The sequence below is a fragment of the Mytilus trossulus genome, chromosome 1 (assembly GCF_036588685.1).
Source record: "Mytilus trossulus isolate FHL-02 chromosome 1, PNRI_Mtr1.1.1.hap1, whole genome shotgun sequence".
Taxonomy (NCBI): Eukaryota; Metazoa; Mollusca; class Bivalvia; order Mytilida; family Mytilidae; genus Mytilus; species Mytilus trossulus.
In genome coordinates, this window is record NC_086373.1 from 18019279 (window position 1) to 18042112 (window position 22834).

Below are 22834 nucleotides of genomic sequence, written 5' to 3' on the forward strand. Positions count from 1 at the left end.
AAATTGTAGGTGTGTAGTTAAGAAATGAAAACCGATGGCTTCATTGCTGAAGATCGCTTGAAATTTCTGTATATTAGAAGGTTGATTTTCACCCTTCAACACACATCTCTGGTACCCATACCAGAGTTTAAACTAGAATGGGTACTTTAGGGGCCTCGGTTGATCGAAGTGGCCTCCGTCTTTGACAAGGACAGGAATCTTAAGATATCTCTTCAGTTTGTTTATTTCCACCGAGTTGCCCGGTGGTTCTCGCAGGGTACTTCGGTATCCTCCACCATAATAACAGACTTCCCGGTGTCCGACCACTCCCATGGTGTTGGATTTGGAATTTGGTGGTGGGTTGAACATATGTTAGTGAACATCTCATTTAATTCTGTTATGGAGTCTAGATGGATACCACTTTACCCTCGCAGTTTTAGAGCTGAGCACCGAATAACGGAGTTATCAACACGAAAATACTTGCATCGCCTAAGCCTTAAACAAGCTTATTAAAAATAAAAAAGCGAGAAGTGTACGAGAAGACAATCAGTACTAAAAATGATTTGAAAAGGTTCTAAAAGATTATAAATGTCAGTTTGAAAAATTCCTATACGAAATTGCAAAATTAAAAGCGCAAACACATCAAACGAATGGAAAACAACAATTAGTACAGGCATTCCTTCTATAGAAAATGATGGATTAATTCTGGTTTTATCGCTAGCTAAATGTAAATTTCTCACTTGTATGCCAGCTGCATAAAATTCCAATCAAATGAATTTGTGTATAGAATGGACTTCATGACTGAGTGAATTTCAATGTCAAACAACTGCCATCCGGGTCAATCTACAAATATTGGGCTCGACGGTAACATTCAATCGTGATGACAAAAAGCTATCTTCTTAGGCAATCAGAGATAAATCATTCTAGCCGTTAACCTAAATTCGATTAATTTCGACTTTTGGTTTCCACTGTTAAAAGAGCTTTTGACGTCATCATTGAAAAAAAAACCACGCGAGCAAATCAATATGATGTGGTAGAATATAGTCTGACACAAGAATTAATGGCAGCATACCAAAAATAGTTGTCAACATTTAAAACATTGCATAATGCCTCATCTTTCCTTTGATAAAAATATCTATCTATTATTTTTAGAACTGAAGTCAGATATTGGTTCAAATATCATTAATTACTTGCTCTTTTGCAAGGTTTCAGTAGGAAGCAGATATATCATAGTTAATCGTCTAAGTTTCTTATTTATAGCTTAAATTCACGAGGTTATTTCTTGAACATTCAGATGGATTTCTATAACACAAAATGATTTAGAAGCGTAAAGTTCCTTCCAAAGATTTACGAAGCCATAGGAAATTGTAAAAGATTTTACTTTTATGGCTTGTTATGCAGTATGATTATTTGTAAACAATTCATAACACCGAGTTATAAATAAATGTGACACCTGCTTAATCAAGTTAATATTATATCGGAAGTTTTCAATAGAAAAAAGGAGATTTCTAACGTGACATATATTCACAAATCAACAAACACAAGAAGCGAAGATTAAATATTTTCAGGTCACCGTAAGGCCTTCAACGATAAGAAAAAACCCAATACTATGTGTAAGCTAAATAAAGTCACAGATATATTTGTTTGTTAATAAGTTTAGAAGTTTACAAACATATTTTTTAAAATTAGTTTTAATAGAGACCAAAAAGGTTTAAAAAGCTTTATTTTCATACTTGTATTTGTTTGGCTTCATGAGGTCTTACGAGAGCTGTATTTTGGAGATGGCAAACTTTATTTTTCCTATTGGATAAAAATGAATTTGCAACCATTGCGAAAGAAAGAATATATATTTTGTCGTAAATAATGTAGTGTGCCCAAAAAAATATATGTTTGAATATTTTAGTGTATTTGATATCATAACTGCAGAAATCATTTCAAAATACTGTAGCAAATCAACTATGACGAAATTGTCATTTCGGACCTATTATTGACAACTATGCGATAAAGGCTTTACTATTGGCGAATGCCTTAATATTGTGACCTATAGTTCTTTTTTTAAAATCCACGTATATTGAGTCTGGTTGATAATTGTTTCATTGGCAAATATACCACAACTCATATAATATACTTCGCCAATAAGACAGCAACCCCCTACACACTTACCCTCTTTAAAAAAGAACGTATTAATATACTTCGCCAATAAGACAGCAACCCCCTACACACTTACCCTCTTTAAAAAAGAACGTATCTTTCATCAGTAACAATCTTACTTTATTGTGTATAAACTAATTAATGTCTCCATATGTCCGATTATAGATGACTATAATACGATTCATGAAGAAGTCGGTGTATTGTACCTATTGACAATACAAGTGCTTTTAGTTCTTAATTAGTTACGGACTATCCGCATTATCAGTTGAATGACCTTGTATTTCTACGAAAGCTACCCATGCCACCAGTGTAAAATTATTATTGTGTTTAATATTGCAATGCAATGTGCTTGCGTATGATATACTACAACAAACTGGCCACATTTCATGTCCATGATTGAAATGCTTGTAAATACGTCCAATTTAAGAAGGTTAATTCGCCACTCTGTTTCAAAATAACAAGCGTTTTTTGAAAATCAATATAAATAATTGAAAGTACAATTCATGAAAAAGGGGTAAAAAATAGCAGGAAAAATCGAGTGTACATGTGCGCGTTTTTGAGATACACATGCAAGCCATTGAAAATTTGGCGGGAAATGATTCTCTCTAGATGTTCCTTACATTCAACTTTGGCGCTTTTTATGTGTTAAATACTATCAAGTCCTCTTTTTTCTCCGCCAGTCTTAAAAGAAGGGATACTGGGTCGAAACCCATTTGCCACACTTATGTTAAAAGTAATGACATAATGTTATAAGTGACTTTTAAAAACGGTATTGTCTACATACTTGCGTTTCTGACTAAATTCTGCAGAAAAGGCTTTGTCTGAAAGTTGTTGAAAATTACTTGAATTTGCGTATTACAGATTTTTAACTATATTCTTGAATGATTTTTCAACAATTCTTTTTATACAATAATCCTTAAAAACAAAATATTCAGCGTAAAACATTGCAGTTGAAATCAATATTGATATGATTATAGTGCAAAGAGTTTTGTATAATTATGCATCGAAGCACACCCTTAGCCAACATTGATTAATTCCTTAAGCGATCTGAAAAACAATTAAACACAGTGTATTTCCTTTTGTGCTTTAGTTTTTGGTAAATAAGCTCCTTATCATTCTCTGAAAAACCCAATTTACAGTTCAAGCCTTTTTATGCCGTTTTAATTTGATTACATGTTCCGATATGCAACTTAATGTTCATAGAACAGCAAACTAAAGGAGTGACTTAAGGGCATACGATACAGTTTTGATCCTGTATTTACAAGTTCATGAAAATTTGCATATAGGCTAGATTTTACCTGATTGAATCAAATATGTAATAAAAAAAATATACCTTCATGTGCTACTTTTTGAGTAAAATGAGATCGAAATTTTGTATATTTGCTCAAAATTCAGATTTGTGGCCGTAATTTCTTTTTCGAAAGAAAGACATAACTTTTTTGTTATAAGAGATAAACACAAATTGTTTTTGTTAAATAATCGGTAATTTCTGTATTTAATAAATATCCTAAAAAAATATGCAATTTTTTTTTCAGAAATAACTCATATTTATCAAATGTTCATGAATTGAGAAAAAAACGTCATTTTTTACTGCCTGTTTATCAAAATTAAAAAAAATCCTCTATTTACAGTTTTATAAAATTTGGGTCACATAATCTCCATGCAAAATGAAACAAAATGATGTTTTGAAAAATAGGGGTCCATGAACTCGTTTTCAAATTAAATCAGTTTGAATGATGAAAATCAGTCGAAAAATGCACCTTTGCCCGATATGTCACAGTTTGACGTCGCGAAAATAACAAATTACGTTAGCAACGTCATTACCTTCCCTGTAACTGTATCGTATGCCCATAAGGTTGTATTATATACTAGAAGGCGTTTTGGAAATGACCCTGGTGTGACACAAATTCAGGGGTCCTTCTTTACTCCATCAGGCTTACGACCATGTTTTAAGTGAATAAAAAGTCGAGTTATGAAAAAATAATCTCTAGTACTAATAAACTCGGGGAAACATAATTGTGTCTTGTCTTGTCTTCATATATGTTGTGTTGTTTAAATAAACCATACAGTACATTGTTTTTGTTCGAATGGTGCGCGTTTCTGTGTATATCACAGTATACCAAATAACACAGAAATTAACATTATAGGTCACCATACGGCCTTCATGAATGAGCATATTACCATTACAGTACAATTGACGTATATTTATAGAATACCATTATTTTCACCTTTAAATTTCATCCCAGTGTATCAACTCAGTTTTGTTTTAAAAGTACCCATACGTAAGATAGAAACGACTAACAGTTCTGTTCCAATAATGTCGATGTATACGCCACATGATAAGCTCTCTTATAGTATGCATATGCAATTATGTACTGATAAACTAAAAGATTGATTGTTGCTTTTAAAATAATCCTTCAGTGACAATTATTGCACACATATGCTGGACGAGAAGAAACTAACAACCAAAACAATAGATATTAAAAAGAAGATGTGGTATGATTGCCAATGAGACAACTCTTCACAAGAGAAATGACACAGAAATTAACAACTGCATGCCACCGTTCGGCCTTCAACAATGAGCAAAGCTAATAAATAGTTATCTATAAAAGGCCCCGACATATGTATGTTCTTCATTTAGGTGTTGAAAATTTTAATTCCCTTTTAGGTTTTGCAGCATATATAGATATTCAACAATAATTAATTTTTCTTCTTATCTGTCATGTTGTCGTTGACATGCATGTTATAATCATCTGTTTACAGACAATGTGATAAGAATTTAGAATGAAAGACAAAAGTTATTATAGAAATGATTCAGAGAATATCTATAGCCCTAAGATAAAATGTCCTTTATACCACTAGAGACTCTTAGATATTGTAAATGTTTGACGCAATCGTCTAAAATTTGTAGACATGTAAACTTGAAATCAATTATTGTTGCTAAACTTCAGACCCGAAGCAACATATGGTTGTTATTACGCCACAGTTCATTGTAGTATCTCACTTATATTATCAGCTCAATAGATTTATTTATTGGCCTGATAAGTGCAAATCATAATCTTGTAAAACTCTCATCACAAAACAATTTAACACTGTTTGCGAACGATCGATTTTAATGTTATAAAAAGTATGAATTATCTACCTCAAACTAATGATGATTTTTTTCAACATCATCTTAACGGAAGGAAGCTAAGTAATAAAATGAACACAAATTGTCCTTAGATATATTAGATAGGACTGACCATTCAAATCACCTTAGGGAGCAGACGACAGGAATTGGCGGAAGTTAATATGGTTTTTTTTATCATGTTTTCAAGGTACAACTGTTTTCTACTGTTAGATTGCTATCATGGAATGAGGTGCTCTTTTTTTATAAGGTTTAAAAAGATTTACTAGTTGTTGAATTATTTTGTTTTAGAAAATTACTTAAAATTGTGAATGTCTGCAATATTTCACAAAATACCCCATTATTGAACCTGGATAATCATTCTCTTGTAAAACAGAAGTAAACTTACTGAATATGTGCATATGATTGTGGTATCTTAGATAACTAATAACAGTACAATGTCTTCATCTTAGTTATTCGTCGAGCTTTGGCCTACGTGGTATGTCTGTCAAATGCTTCTTGAAGTAAACAAGCTTGTATCCTTTTATTACGCTAAACATTTATACATATTGCTCATGATGTCCAAGTAGGCATTTGTCTGCCCTCCCATTTTTATGATTTTTTTTTATCATTTTTGTTTGCCTTGTCAATTTAGTTTGATGACACTCTCATAATTTCTTCATGTATTCCGCTGGTGCCAGGGTACCTAAGTCTAGTACGTCCTTTCTGAAATATGGCATTAGTTGTTATTAATGAAGAAAGAACAATGGCAACGACATATATTAAACAAACAACAATTTAAAAAAAAAACCAAAACCATAGAATTAATACATGGTTGTTAAACGTCCAGTTTCAATTATTACAAACAATTAAACATTCAAGATGAGAACATGATGGTTACATATAACTCTTCTTTGTTCAAAACTGACATGTAAAGTCTGATTTAAACGGCTAATTCAAAAGCAAATTTCTTTGGACAGATTCAATAGACACGTTGTGTAAATAAAGTGGTTTTATGGATTTTCAACCCATGAGTAACAATATTCCTATGTATGTGAAAGAAACACTATCGAAAGTTTACCCTTACATTATTCTCTATACGGACCGACTAATCTCTTTTCCTGAATGTCACATACTTAGCAAAGAAGCAGACAGATTTGTTAGTCTTTACACAGAACATATCCTCAGTTATGAAAACATCCTACTTATGATCAATTCCCTATAAAATTGAGAATGGAAATGGGAAATGTGTCAAAGAGACAACAACTCGACCATAGAACAGACAACAGCAGAAGATCACCAATAGGTCTTTGGAAAAAAGAGGGCGTGTTATGATTGCCAATGAGACAACTCTCAACAAGGGACCAAAATGACACAGAAATTAAGAACTATAGGTCACCGTACGGCTTTCTATACATATTTACCGATTATGTATTCGCATTGCGGATGATGTCTGATAGCAGATGATGGCTATTCTGTGGAAATACCCCTTCTTGTTCCCTTATTAGTTCATGGGATTCCCGTCAGGAACAATATATGAATCTTTAAAAAGGGTTTTACGAGTTATTAGCATCTTGACCTTCTGCTGCCGGTTTAATATTTATGACAAGTTCAAAAATTCAAAATTTAGAAAACAACGGGGGGGGGGGGGGGGGGGGGGGGGGGGGGGGGGGGGGGGTGACTGTTAAAGACTTTCAATTATCCTGTAATTTTATTTATGGATATTTGGATCTTCAAAGCATTATCCATACACTACATGTACCTCATTACAAGGCACTTTGGAAATTGGAATGTATTATGAAACTTTAAAAATTCACCAACTATACGATTTAGAATAGAAATGGGGATTATATCAAAGAGACAACAGCCCGACCAATGAGCAGATAACAGCCGAAAGCAATTAATGGATGCTGCTCTGTTTAACAAGGTTTTATCACCACTGGTTCATATATTTAATATTTTTGTTGATGTAAAAAAAATAACATATTTAATAGTTAAGATGTATTTAAATTTTTCACCAAAGCCGTCAGCGATATAGAATTATATTTTATCTATTTTATTCAAGAAAAAAGAAATTGAGGGAAAAAATCGATCGGAACCAAGGGCAAATATAGAAATAAATCATTTGGTAGATCAGTTTGAAATTAATCATTCAATTTTATAGTACACGTTTTCACTGTTCCTATGGCCACGTTTAATATGGCAAAATAGCCACATAACATAATTTGAATTAATACGACAAATCAAATAATGTTTTACAAAGATGGTTTCGTTGCTGATTTACGATGCCATGTTGTTCTATATTAAAGTTATTGATTGGTTCACTCTTTCCGAAGACTCTGTTGATAAACATTAGAGTGACTCCAATCAGATATTGACAAAATGTGACATCTTTCTAACCACGTGCGTTAATTTTGACTGTTCAAAATGGATTATTTGATTTCGATATTGTTATGATTTTACATATGCAGAAGTTTGGGACATGTTGTGTTTCAATAAGGTAATTAATTTTTAGAAAATATTATGTAATTCATCAACAAGTACGAAGATAACCACATAATTGTACAGTTTTAAAACTTATGTATAAGAAAAGGATAAATATTTTTATGGTCTCCGTTTATTTTCATTTCAATTTCAAACTATTCTCCAACATTTCTATATAGCTTATATGATTGCACCGTCTTAATTTTGTCTGAGCACCTTTCATTGCTAATTTGAAAATATATCTTCTTTAGGTTTTGGGAGATATTGTTGCGATTTAATATTTTATTCGAAAACGATAACTGTACGTTTTGCAGTAAGCATTGTCATCTATGTTAGTTACAAATCTAAAAATACTACATACATATATATTTCTATGTATTCATGTTTATGGTTCATGCTCATTTAGATGCAACTTTTTTCTTTTTCTTCTCTGTTTCTGACTTTTTATCAGGTGACATGAAGCACTTGTTTGTATCACGCTTGTTTTCATGGATAAAGTGTTCCTGCTAATATATTTAAACGGAAATCCATTCGTATCGGATCTTTAACTTTTGTCAAATATATATACATTGGTTATATTTATAAAATCATTTATTGAAACTAATAACTAATTGATTAAATAGTCCCCATGTATTTGATAAACATGTAGTTTCATCGTTTAATTATAATTCTGATGGGACATATACAAAGACATGTAATGAATATTTTATTATACAGCGGTACATTACGGGTTCATCAAACAAACCAATTTAGTTTTAATATTCGTTTTCTGTTTAAGTAACGATTATATATGAACATGGATTGATTTAAAATTGTTTAAATCGAAGGCTTTCCGGCAAGCTGCGGTTGTTTTCATTTTTTATTGTCATGTCCTCGATTCGTTGATGTAAAATACAGTTGTCTCATTAGTAATCATACCACATCTCCCGATTTTTATATGAGAACGATGTTTTCCCTGACACTGACGGCTTTCCTTACAATTGATGCATACCTATGATAAAACGTATTTGCAAATGCAACTGATTGCTTAAGTTTAGTTGTATATGAAACTGTGAGACACAGTTATCTACTAACGTGATGAATATGTTCTTTTCAATTGTGAATCTCCCATTTCTGAGTTCAATAAACCATGGTATCATTAGACATAGTGTTTACTAGTCTAGTTGAATTCATACATAAATTATGTTCTGTTCTTACACAGGATTCGGCTAATTTCGGATTTCATAAACTACTAATTGTGATCAACGAACAATAAAACGGGTTCAAAATGCATTACAGTGAATATTTACAACCTCTTAGCAAATGATAATTAAATGCAAAAACCTAATTTTTAAAGCAATTTTTGGCTTTATTTTTGTATTGTCAGCGTATAAACTGGTATTTTTCAATTTGGTGCATGTATATGTCGTGTACAAGTTGCGATTTTGTACAGGTTATAACATGTACAAAAATGTTGTACATGTTATAACTTGTATAATGCAAAAATACAAGTTATAACATGTACAAAAGTACCTCATACATGTTATAACCTGTACAAAATATTGCTTAAAAATGGTTTTAACTTGTACAAAATTTAAGATTAATCTTAATGAAGTCAAAAATACATTTAAATTCACTAATGCATAAAGAACAACTAAAATATTTTTTCTGTAGAGGACAATGATCACAAAATTTCAGAAATATATGTTTTATGACTTATGTTGTCAAAATGTGTTTTTATGTAATTGTATGTTTTATTCGTTCCATCATGGCTTAAATAAGTGTGACACTATTTACTAAAAGCTTGCATTTCCCCAATGACAATTACATTATATACTACTAACTAAATTCATTCAAAAAATTTAAGAACAATGACTTATTATTTTGGGTAATACTCCTCCCTCTCCTTTTATAGCATGCAAAGACTAAAACATTTTCTCATATGCTTACTCTGTGAAAGCAAGAGAAAGCTGAAATAGTTTCATTGGACCACGCTCCATTGACAATATATTTGGATCTACTCTTTAACATTTTTGGACTTCAGCATGACTTATGTAAATTTATAACTCAATTTTTATTTTATAAACTATGAGCTCATTGCATGAGGCGAATGTCATTTTGATTGTTTTAAATATATGTCCTCTACTTTGAAAGCATTTATTTCTGGCCTTTGGATATTGTCTGCTCCATCGGCGGGTTGTTGTTTTTTTAGACACATACCCCATTTCCATTCTCTATTTTATTTGTAAACTAATCTATCCTGGCTATCCTCAGACATATATATCTTATGACAGGTCTTAGCAATGCTTCAAAATACCGACCCCTGGACATTAACTGTATCAAAAAAAGGACAAAACACACTAGCATGAAGGAATAATAAAAAAGTTATGAAAATATTATTGAGGTTAATAACATATGTTGCAATAATAGAAACATATCCTTATTTTTCAATTTTGTACAAGTTGAAACCATTTTTCAGCAATATTTTGTACAGGTTATAACATGTACGAGGTACTTTTGTACATGTTATAACTTGTATTTTTGCATTATACAAGTTATAACATGTACAATATTTTTGTACATGTTATAACCTGTACAAAATCGCAACTTGTACACGACATACATATTGATCTGTCACTATAACGACCTTGACGTTTTTGTATACCTAAATGTATCAGTCAAGTTTAATTGTTTTACGAACTGGTGGTTTTTCGTCATTTAATTTTGAATCAAAATGAAAAAAAGTTTGGAAAGTTTTGCAGTCTATTTTGTCCTATGCAATATCTCCATAAGAGATCGGTAATTAATTCTATAGACTGGAGTTTGTTATATAGTCAGAACCCATTATTGTTACTACCAGGCCCGTAGCCAGGAATTTCCAAAGGGGGGTTCGTTGGACTCACAAACTCGACTTTAACAGTCACAATTCGAACAGAACATTGACTTTAACAGTGCTTATTTGGTTTCAGGGGGGGGGGGGGGTCGTCCGAACCCCCCAAACTCCCCCTGGCTACGGGTATGGTTACTACAATGTATGAGTCCTGATGTAATTCGATCGATGTTGCTGTAGATGCAGTTTTTTTTATGGAAAGTCAAAATAACTTTTTGTTTATGAGGGAATGAGGTCACCACGTATGCCCCGGATGTCGGCTCGCATGACACATGTATCCATAATAATTATCATCACGCGCGCTCTAAATAAACAAATTTTGACGCCAAAGACCTTTAAAAAACTTAGTTAGAAAAATGTATATTTTAAACAAAATTCAAAGTATATCGTGCAAGTAGTACATCTCGCTTCAGACTTATAGTATTTTTGTTAATGCAGTCTGGACGCATTTTACAATGGGATGGTAGAAGTAATAAGAATAATTGTTACGAGTAGCCTGCACGCAATTCTAACCACAAGTCGTAAGACAGGTCTATCGCTATCTCTGCAACCTTTCTCGTTGTCTGATATAAGGTTGTGTTATCTAATTACTTTTAGCTGAAGAAAACTTCAATATAAGAAAGAAGATGTGGTATGATTGGCAATGAGACAAATCGCCACAAGATATAAAATGACACAGAAATTAAGAACAATATATCACAGTACGGCCTACAACAATGAGCAAAGCCCATACTCAATGTATTTTTTTCAGTTCTTGCTTCGAGTAGAATAAAATTAAGAGGTTAAGGTAAATTTTTACGGTCGATTTAAACACATGCTTTTGAGGAATGGAGTTTTTGGTTAGAGACTTATTTAATTTCAGAAACTAATTCCGAAACTGTATCCAGGAAAAATAAGCCTCATGTGAACTTCAAGTGGCGTTGAACATCAATTCTGGACAGTTGCAGCATCATAGCATTTTGTTAAGTAACCCCCTCCCCCTTTCAAAAAATGGTTGTTGACTTATTGCTGTTAATAATATTTTGATACATCACTAGTATGGCATTTTCTGTAGCCACTTATGTTTATGTTTTTTTTTTAAATTCACGAGGAAGTAGCTTTTACCGTTAGAATCCTTAGATCTTTCAGGTGGAAGACGAGATCCAATTATTAATTGGATATAAGAAGATGTGGTATTAGTGCCAATGAGACAACTCTCCATCCAAGAATTAACCACACATAATATCAATTATGGCACATATGTTTAAGAAAATGAACAAAAATTTACGTATCATCAAAAGATAGAAACGTATCATGGGGAACTGTACATGTCTGATTTCAAGTTTATGTCTCTAGTCTATATAACTTAGAAAAGACAATTCTAAGTAAAACGAAAATGTCATTTATTGAGTAATAATGCATATATTTTAATGGCCAAAGAAAACAATTGCATTGATGTGGAGACGTTTTTAATAACCACAAAACCAATTGAGCTCGATTTAGAGAAAATTCGATTTTTCAGGAATTGACAACTAGTTTTATGGCCGAATAATTTAACCAATTAAACATTAAAACATTTGCACTTAAATTTTAATGAACTTTAGACAATAAAACCAATAACCGCTAGAAAACAAAGAGAAATTGTAATTTACGAGGAACATCTTGTTTATGAAAGCAATGTTGATGTTACGCAATGTAATATTGAAAATTTTTGTATGCAGAAACTATGTAAACTCATGAATAAATGATCAACTACCAGTCAATATTTGAATCTGTTGAAAATAAAAGTGCAGGTAACCAAAAAAAAACAAAAAAAAACCCAAAATCCAAAACATCCTCATAAATAACTTACACTACCGCATAAAAAAACGTGAGTAAAAGCGAGGCGAAAGATACCAAAGGGGGAATCAAATCATTAGCTGAAAAAAAAATGACAACGTCATAGCTAAAAAAAAAGGCGATCAGGCAAACAACAGTTCAAAAACACAACATAGAAGAGAAAAGACTGAGCAACGTGAATAACATCTTGACTTAAGAGGTGATTGCGAAGGCTCTGAATCCTGCTCCACATATGGTCCCCTAAGAATTGAGACCGATTTTTTCAATCCATTATGGCGGAATACACATTCAGCTTTAAAGACGCATTGCATCAATATTAGGTAGATATCAGGGGCTCAGTGTTATTTCTTTATTGACATGAATCTTTTTGTTATGACATGATGCCATTGCTATTGAGTTTGCAATGTGACGCAACAGTCCACGAACACATTCACTGTATTATTCATTCAATTTGAACTATCCACATACATATACGTGTAACATTGATATTACCAAATACATGTTAGAATGTTTGTTAATAGATTAGCTACGTATTTGTGTGACTTAAAGTTTAACGTATTTTGTATCATGTCACAATTGCTATTGATTCTATCTAATTAGAATACTACAATATCTTAGAAAATTTCACACGAGACTCTCATTTAACATATTTTGGCTGTAGCATTGTCGTCTTAATATAGAATACATGGCTGGCTTAAAACTTAATAACTTTAAAAATGGATTCAAATCGTAAAGAATGTTACTGGCTTGGTTTATTTTCAAAAGCCAGCATTTGAGAAATTGAATGCTTAAGTTGATTCTGTTCAAAACTCAGGACTTTATTTAACTCTTACACAAATAACATTATTTGCTCTCCTAACTTTTGAATTGTGTTATGAGAACGAAAATGATAGCAATAGTTGTGACTTCTACATGGTCGGTATCGCAGGTAAACGTCCAATCCAGAAGCCAATGAACCGATATTCACATACTAGTACATAAAGTTTATAAATCTAAAACATACCACGTGAACATACAGCATTTGATATTCAAACAAGGCAAATGAAGAAATATGAAAACAAAAACGTTTCGATGCTGATTTTAACTGTGATTAACGTTTTGACATTTGGTTATACAATTTTAACGTTGTAAGTTTCAACCGTATTTATATTCAATTGTCTGTCACGTTTGATTTTCTTTGTCTCATCTTTTGATCAAATATCTCATATTTCACATCTGTGTTTGAAATTAACTAAACGATCGTGACTCGTCGTAATTGAGAATTAATATTATTGAAATCCAATTTATTTCTGAAAGACAATTACATCTTATCTATTAATATCCTAAGAAGTAATTATTCACTGCAGTAACTCTTATATTTGACTTTTTAAGATACAATTCTATTTCTTTTATTTTAGATAAGTTATTTATTTTCTCAAGAAACTTGATATACATCACCATTGTAACAGCTTTTTGTTTGATAAATTCACACATTTGTATTATCAGTTGCAGATTACATGTTTGATTAAATTGTCCATAAATTTCTTTCAGAATTGACTTGTTTTGTTCATTTCAATTAAAAGTCAACTTTGTGAATTGTGTAATACTTGGAGGAACAATACATTTTATTTGTACTTTATATTTGTTTTAACATTGCAAGAAATTGAAATTCAATTTACGACGAAGTACGCTTTGGCAATCATACCACATCTTCCTTTTTTTTTAGTATATATATATACTGAGTATGAAATTAGAAACAACTTAACATATAAAAAAGAAGATGTGGTATGATTGCCAATGAGACAACTATCCACAAAAGACCAAAATGACACAAACATTAACAACTATAGGTCACCGTACGATCTTCAACAATGAACAAAGCCCATACCGCATAGTCAGTTATAAAAGGCCCCGATAAGACAATGTTAAACAATTCAAACGAGAAAACTAACGGCCTTATTTATGTAAACAAATGAACGAAAAACAAATATGTAACACATAAACAAACGACAATCACTGAATTACAGGCTCCTGACTTTGGACAGGCACATGCATAAATAATGTGGCGGTGTTAAACATATAAGCGGGATCCCAACTCTCCCCCTAACCTGGGACAGTTTTATAACAGTACAACACAAGAACGAACTATAAAAATCAGTTGAAAAAGGCTTAACTCATCAGATAGACAAAAAATACAAGTGGACGTGGCCGGGTACTTATACATCCCGACAAAAAAAGACACATTGAACAGATCTGAGTACTTGCAGTTATCTGACAGCTAGTCCAAAGCCACTAACAACTAATAAAAAAATCATGCCTCTTAGACTTTACACTCAACCCGTATACATCCAACATACGATGGATTTAGTGTAAAGACGTCATAAACAGCCAGAGAAAAACATGATCTTGTGCAATGCCAAGTTACATGTTTACCTAAGGAATGACAATTTTTCTTTCTTATAAAATGTAAACCACTGTAGAATAACAATCTCTATTACAATTGTTTAATGTAATTTCGTTTTTTATGGAAGATAAGAAAAATATTTTCTTTCATTTATTTGTTATAGTTCATGTATAAACAAAGCTGCGTGTTTTAGCGAAAACAGTAGCGTATTTTTTTTGTATCAATTTTTAGTTAAAGAAATATTCGAAGGAGAAATAGTCACCTTCAATCTCTATACCAATTGTACATTTAGAATGTATTTTACTAATGTTTATAGAAAGGTCAATTCAAAAAGGAAAGTCCATTAAAAACTAACAAAATCAAACATTTATCAACCAAAGGAACAAACACAGGCGTTTTACGAATAAAATTGCAGTTTTAACCTTGGTCTATAGAACTCCCTCTTGTATGACAGTTGTTTTTAGCTAGCTAGAACTCCCTCTTCTATGGCAGTTGTTTATAGCTAGCTAGAACTCCCTCTTGTATGACAGTTGTTTATAGCTAGCTAGAACTCCCTCTTGTATGACAGTTGTTTATAGCTAGCTAGAACTCCCTCTTGTATGACAGTTGTTTATAGTTACGGTATAAAACCTACAAACGCAGGGTATATATATAACATCAACTAATCTGATGCGACTATCATACAAGTGAGAAGTTTACCTAGCTATAAAACCAAATTTAATCCACCTTTGTCTACATAACAAAATTTAAAAAAACTGTACCAAGTCAGGAATAAGACAGTTGTTATCCATTCGTTTGATGTGTTTGAGCTTTTGATTTTGACATTTGATTAGGAACTTTTCGTTCTGAATTTTCCTAGGAGTTCAGTATTTTTGTGATTTTACCTTTTAACGTACATGTTATCTATTAATATAAAACAAAATCAATTTGACAAACTTTGGTAAAATTAACGTCACTTTAGATATCATATATATTCTACTATGTGATTTCCACATTAACCAAATAAAAACTGTATAGGATCAATACAATTGAGACTGGAAATGGGGAATGTGCAAAAGAGACAACAACCCGACCATAGAGCAGACAACAGCAGAAGGTCACCAACAGGTCTTCAATGCAACGAGAAATTCCCCAACCCGGAGGCGTCCTTCAGCTGACCCCTAAACACATATATACTAGTTCAGTGATAATGAAGTTTTCTCCAAAGTACTAAAACATATCAAATCGAAATCGAAAAGTTCATCACTCATCAAAACTGAGTTTATGTGTAATAATGAACAGATGTTTAAGAGGGATATGCGTATATTGAAAATCTCTTTAGTTGACAGAACCATTACATCTAATTGTTATTATCAGGACATTGTAATTGTGACTTTCAAGACACATTATTCTTTGGCGTGATTACATCATATTGCGGCACATTTTAGTATAATTACTTTGGTGAACTTTGGGAATAAAACATTGGTCTAGTTACGAGATCGGATGTGTGCAAATAACGAGACCGGATATCTGCAAATATTTACAGCATGCACATATACAAACTTGTAAAATGCAAGGCTAACATTTCTTTAAAAAAGGGATAGGTAACAAAAGGGGGAAATAGTTTCTTGTCTTGTAAAACACTGTCTATCTGATTTGTTTGGATAGTATATGAAATAACTATAAAGATAACAATAGCAGTGTTTATCATCATTGATACAAGATGCAGTCGCATATTACATGCATAATAAATATATTTAAAACGAAATATTGCACAAAAGAAATGATCAAACTTTAAGCACTAAATTAGGCAATCCTTAATACTTCTTTCAACTAAATAATAAGGTAATTTAATTTTTTGTTGTAGTTCGTTTGACGTTTCCCGAGAGAATAGTTTGGTATCTGAAGAGGAGGTATCTAGTATATGTAAAGACTTGTGTAGATTAACTGTTCATAACCAAACAGAAAACGGATATGTGAAAGTATTACCATCTCCACGTGTTTCCCCAGATATATTTAGTGCTGTCCCAGGTGTCATAGTAACATCCGATTCCGAGGATACTTCCGGTAAGATTTTAGTAAAAAAAAGTAATAAATGTTCGTTCATTTGTAAAAGTATAGAGGAACTAACATACGCAGTTTTTTTTTATGAAGGAAACATTAGTTCAGTTGCTATTGTTAACCAGAAATAACATACACATGTATATGTATATAGCTAAAATATTAGGACTTCAACAATTATTCAAGTGGATAACTGTTTGAACAAATATCATATCTGTCTTTTCGACGTCTTTTTAGGCTTCCTAAAGTACGGTGTGTTTACCTATTGTATCGCACATAGATTTATATCGAATCAAAATACATGCTTTCACATATTATCAAGGGTATAACTGTACATAAAAGGGAAGACTGGGAAAAAAATCCCACTGCCACCATCTGGCAATTTATGATGACATTACTATCAACAATTTAATACCAGTGGCTATTTTGCCATTTTAAAAAAATATATTTGTATGCCCATAACCTATAAAAAGTGCACCTTCGGTTCCCTGCATTTTGTTCGTTTTAAAAATCAATGTTTAACGAAAATTAGATTTAATAAAATCAAGTAAAACACACTGAAGTTTCATAACGACTTGTGTCCTACTTTGTATCTCTAATATATAACAGAAGTTTGCACAGAGGGTGCTTTTGAAGTCTGAATATTATAGAGAACTCCGATTAAAAACGGTAATAGAAAAGAACGCACAATGTTTTTATAAAAGTTTTGCGGATAAACGCTTCGAAGCAAAGATCTTTTATTGATTTTTTGTTAACTACAAATATTGAAATAATTAAAGTTTGAGACAATCATTATAAGGAGCAGCACGACATCTATTCTGTAGATTTGCAGGAGAAAAATCAACTTTCTTGAACCGAGATATATACGGAAATCTTGTCTAAGCCTCGAGTTCTCGCGTTATTCTCTTAAGTAATTTGATCAGAAAGATGTCTGTCATCATTATTACCTATTTTCTCATTAACTATGTTTTATGTGATCAAATATTAACAAGATTAGATCTGTCCTAAGCCATGGAATGACAAGCTGACACGATTAGATTTGTCGAAATTTAACGGAGTGTATATTGCATTATCTAATTAAATAAGTTTGTTTAGTACGGCTTTAACATCAAATACATTAAGTAGGGGAAAATCGGACATTCCGGATGAGAATTATGAAGCTTCTGTATCATATATTTCACTCTTCGATTACCTTTATATATTAGTATCTTGAGTGCTGTTATATCACTGCCTTCATAAATACGAAGCATTGAGCGCCCACATTCATGTAACCCAGTGACAATCGATATGTTACTACCCAAGTCAGAAGCCTGTTATCTATGCTATGTGATCAGGGTTGCGGATTGTCATACTCATTGTAGGGATATAAACCGTATTAGTTTTGCTTGTTGTTGAAAGTTACAGATTTTATTTTTGAAAGTTACAGATTTTATTTATCTGTTGTTTTTATAGCATCACCTTTTTTTCCTTTTTTTTTCTAAAAATATTGACACCAGGTTTTAATTGAGGTTAATGTTATGTAGACATTTTGGTGCTTCTTTTATTTCCCTTGTGAACGGAGATATATAGAATATTTTTCCTGGTTTATCTTGAATGCCATTGCAAGAACTGTGTGGACAAATGCAAAACTATCCTGTAGCAAAGAGTATTTGCAACGAGATTTAGTAGAATTTTAACACATGGTATCAATGGACTAGATGTCACATAGAATAATGACTATTTGTTAAATATACATTTTTCATGTCATCGATATGCAATATTGCTTACATATAACATGATCACACAGTGTGAAAAACAAAATGAATTGATTCCTGTTCCATGCCATTTTTGAAATTGAAACGGAAATGGTTTCTCCATATGCACTTCGGTTAGACGTATTACAATATAACCCAAAGTACGAATAGACAAACTGGTGGTTTTGAGTGCATTAAATCGTGACACAAACCAGAAATCAATTATTTATTCATTCGAGCTTTATAATGACTATGTGTAAGAGACTATTTTAAAAGGATATTTTGCGGTGACAGGGGAACTTATGCAATTTGATTTATCTCGTATTCGTATCTAATTTGAAAACGGATATCGCAGTATAGCGACACCATTGGTTGACCGATACGAAGTGTCTGTATTACAACTAGCGAAAGAAAGTTTTTCGTCGGTTAAGATCTTAAATAAAAAAAGTCGTTCTTATTGAAATAAAAATACCGTTTGGGGTGAAATCCCCACCCTTAAGCTCTGTCGGAGTCTCGCTAAAAATGGCCGGTGTATATGTTCCAGACCATATGAGTATTTGGACCGTACGCGTACGGTCCGGACCGTATACGTATACTCGTACGGTCCGACCATACGCGTACGGTTGGACAGTATGAGTATACGCGTACGGTCCGGTACGAGCTGACCATAAATGTTATTTTATCATATAGGCAATACATAGCACCTTTTCTAGTTCATGCAATTACCTCAGTTATTAATAGGTTGTATTATACATTCAAATTGGAATTTTACAATTTGATCATTGGTTAACTATTGTTGTATCTTATTTGTCTGAGAGCTTCCAATTGTAGACGAGAAACAGCTTCTTTGATTCATCGTTAACTGTTTAGTATTGACTATGTATATTTAAAAAAGTTTTTATTCGTACGATTGTTGTTTTTTTGACACATTCCCCATTTCCACTCTCAATTTTAATATAGCTCTTTTTAAAGTACGACGCAGTCAACACTGATCATGTACATGTAGATACTACGATGGTCATACAAAACTTCTCTCTACACACCCTTAAATATAGAATTAAACGTGCAAACAAATAAGAGAACTATATAATCATTGTTGTATTCGAATAAAGTAAATTTTAGCTTAAATACATAGTTTGTACCATTGGAAAACAACGGCGTTTTCAAAGATTTAAGTTCTTTATACAGGGAAAGAGTATAACCATACAACAGCAAACATGTTATCAAAACACAGTGAAGGATTTTTTAACGTTTTGCATTAACAGATTTCGCCCACTCATAGTCTTTAGTAGTATCAAAAGTGATAAAACGTGATTGTGCAATACTTTGCAATCAACATCGCGTCCAGAAAATGTCAATATCGTTTATTCGCATGGTCTGCAATGGACATTTCTTGCAAATTACACCGCGAACGAATGTCAGAAAATTCTTACGTTCTTACTGATATCCTTGATTAAGTTAGTAGCCTAAATGACAAGTATTATTTAAGTATTATAATTATAAAGACTATACTTTCACTAAATCTTTGGTAAATGTCTGCAGACACAATGCTCTGTTTTATATTGATAAGCAAATTACACGACACGTATTGATTATCAATACTTTGAACAAGGATGACAACCTGTACTTGTGGGCTTCAGTATTGTCAGCTTACAGAGATTTATTAATCAACTGCTTAATACATATATCCAACGTTGATGTCCATTTAAAACCTTCGTATCTGCTAGAATAGAAACAGTAGGTATGCTTATAGATGCTATAGTTTGGGATGGCGATAAGCTAACAACGACATACATTTCCTATTGACTGTTATGTCGACACTATTTCTAATACCAATGCGTGTTTTTATTGACTGAAAGTGACGATGACAACATTTATATGACCCGATGATGTGTTTTTCCTTGGTTTTAGTTTGTAACCCAGATTTGTTTTCTCTCAATCGATTTTTTGCTTTTGAACAGCGGTACGCTACTGCTGACTCTACGTATATTGCTGTCTATTTTGTGCGTTAAAAACAATTTTTCAATGAAATGATTTATATAGAGTCAAAAATTTGTCTGTGGCGAGACAATCTTGTTGGATAGTATTTCCTTAGTATGATAATTGTACACTGACTACTGATGTCCAGCAAAGATAACTAAATCCTACTTAGCACAGAGTCATGGGTTCTGTCGGATATATATCACGTTTATTGAACGAATAATGACGTCTAGACTGTTAGATATTCCAACTTGAATTAAAGCATTGTATATCTTGTTTAGTATCAATGGCCAATAAATGCCATTTGTTTTAATATCATGCACTATTTGTGTTAATTTAAAATGATAAATAAGGTATCCAACCGATAATATTACGCACAGTCGGATAATATTTATATAAATAATAAAAATTGAAGACATTTTTAAGAAACACAGATGTAATCACCAATTTATCTGTGTTTGAGCTTTTGATTTTGCCATTTTAATAGGGAGTGTCCGTTTTGACTTTTCCTCGGGGTTCAGTATTTTTGTAATTTTACTTATTTTTTTTATAACTTTGGGAAATACTTCGGAGCCCGGATCTCAGGAAAAATATTTACATAAAACGCATAACATTAATCAAGTTTTATATCAGCGTTATACATCTGTTGGTATGTTTCATGATACATGGTTTCAGTTCTTGTCCATTCGTTTTTGATGCGTTTTGTTTTTTGATTTTGCCATGTGATTATGGACTTTCCAAATTGATTTTCCTCTGAGTTCAGTATTTTTGTGATTTTACTTTTTAGTATAGTCAGTACTGTTGTGTTGCCATGAATAATCATTGATATGGTCATACTTTTAAATTATCTTTTTTCAAACTTTAAATTTTTTAAATAAAAGTTCTTTTCTACCACAGGAATAGATTACCTTAGCTGTATTTGGCAAAACTTTAAAGGATGTTTTGCTCTCATTGCTCTTCGTCTTTGTGATTTGTTTTGCCCTGTTAACTTTTATTATTCGAACGTCACTGACCATTCTTTTGAAGAAGAAACGCACGTCAGACGATAATACAAAATTTCAATCCTGGTTTCTATGATGGGTTTGTTATTGAAAAACTCTCTTTACTGTTATGAATAATATATACATGACTTTAGAATAATCTTATAGGACATATATTTCAAAGGAACAAACACATTTTTTTATACTTGTTTGCAATTTATTTTCTCTGCTTCTTAGCAATAAAATAAGAATAAAAGAAAAGGAGTAATAATTGGTAATGCATTGCATACAAATTCATGTTATAAACATTTAAGTTACACATTTACATTTTGCATTTTAGTATATCAAAATAGATCATATCCAAAATGGCAAACTACTTGCATGTTATTATATATAACTGCTTATAAACGACAGTTACATCTGCACAAATTCGACTCCCGATGTTTTCACTTTGTCTTGACCTTGAATCCATCGATAGGCTTCCGTTGGTTTTTATACGACCGCAAATTTTGAAAAAATTTTCGTCGTATATTGCTATCACGTTGGCGTCGTCGTCGTCGTCGTCGTCGTCGTCGTCGTCGTCGTCGTCCGAATACTTTTAGTTTTCGCACTCTAACTTTAGTAAAAGTGAATAGAAATCTATGAAATTTTAACACAAGGTTTATGACCATAAAAGGAAGGCTGGTATTGATTTTGGTAGTTTTGGTCCCAACATTTTAGGAATTAGGGGCCAAAAAGGGCCCAAATAAGCATTTTCTTTGTTTTCACACTATAACTTTAGTTTAAGTTAATAGAAATCTATGAAATTTTGACACAAGGTTTATGACCACAAAAGAAAGGTTGGGATTGATTTTGGGAGTTTTGGTTTCAACAGTTTAGGAATTAGGGGCCAAAAAAGGGCCCAAATAAGCATTATTCTTGGTTTTTGCACAATAACTTTAGTTAAAGTAAATAGAAATCAATGAAATTTAAACACAATGTTTATGACCACAAAAGGAAGGTTGGTATTGATTTTGGGAGTTTCGGTCCCAACAGTTTAGGAATGAGGGGCCAAAAAGGGACCCAAATAAGCATTTTTCTTGGTTTTCGCACCATAGCGTTAGTATAAGTAAATAGAAATCTATGAAATTTAAACACAAGGTTTATGACTATAAAAGGAAGGTTGGTAATGATTTTGGGAGTTTTGGTCCCAACAGTTAAGGAAAAAGGGGCCCAAAGGGTCCAAAATTAAACTTTGTTTGATTTCATCAAAATTGAATAATTGGGGTTCTTTAATATGCCGAATCTAACTGTGTATGTAGATTCTTAATT

The 22834-nt window shown here is 32.2% G+C and overlaps 1 protein-coding gene across 6 annotated transcripts in view; it reads left to right on the forward strand.

Annotated features, from left to right (window-relative positions):
* LOC134717621 (uncharacterized) overlaps positions 1-22834 on the forward strand; it is a 118029-nt gene that overhangs the window by 61644 nt on the left and 33551 nt on the right. For all 6 annotated transcript variants that reach the window (XM_063580126.1, XM_063580118.1, XM_063580153.1 and 3 more), the window contains exon 3: positions 16637-16836. In XM_063580126.1, the coding sequence (XP_063436196.1) occupies positions 16637-16836 (200 nt within the window). The remainder of the gene's footprint in view (positions 1-16636; positions 16837-22834) is intronic.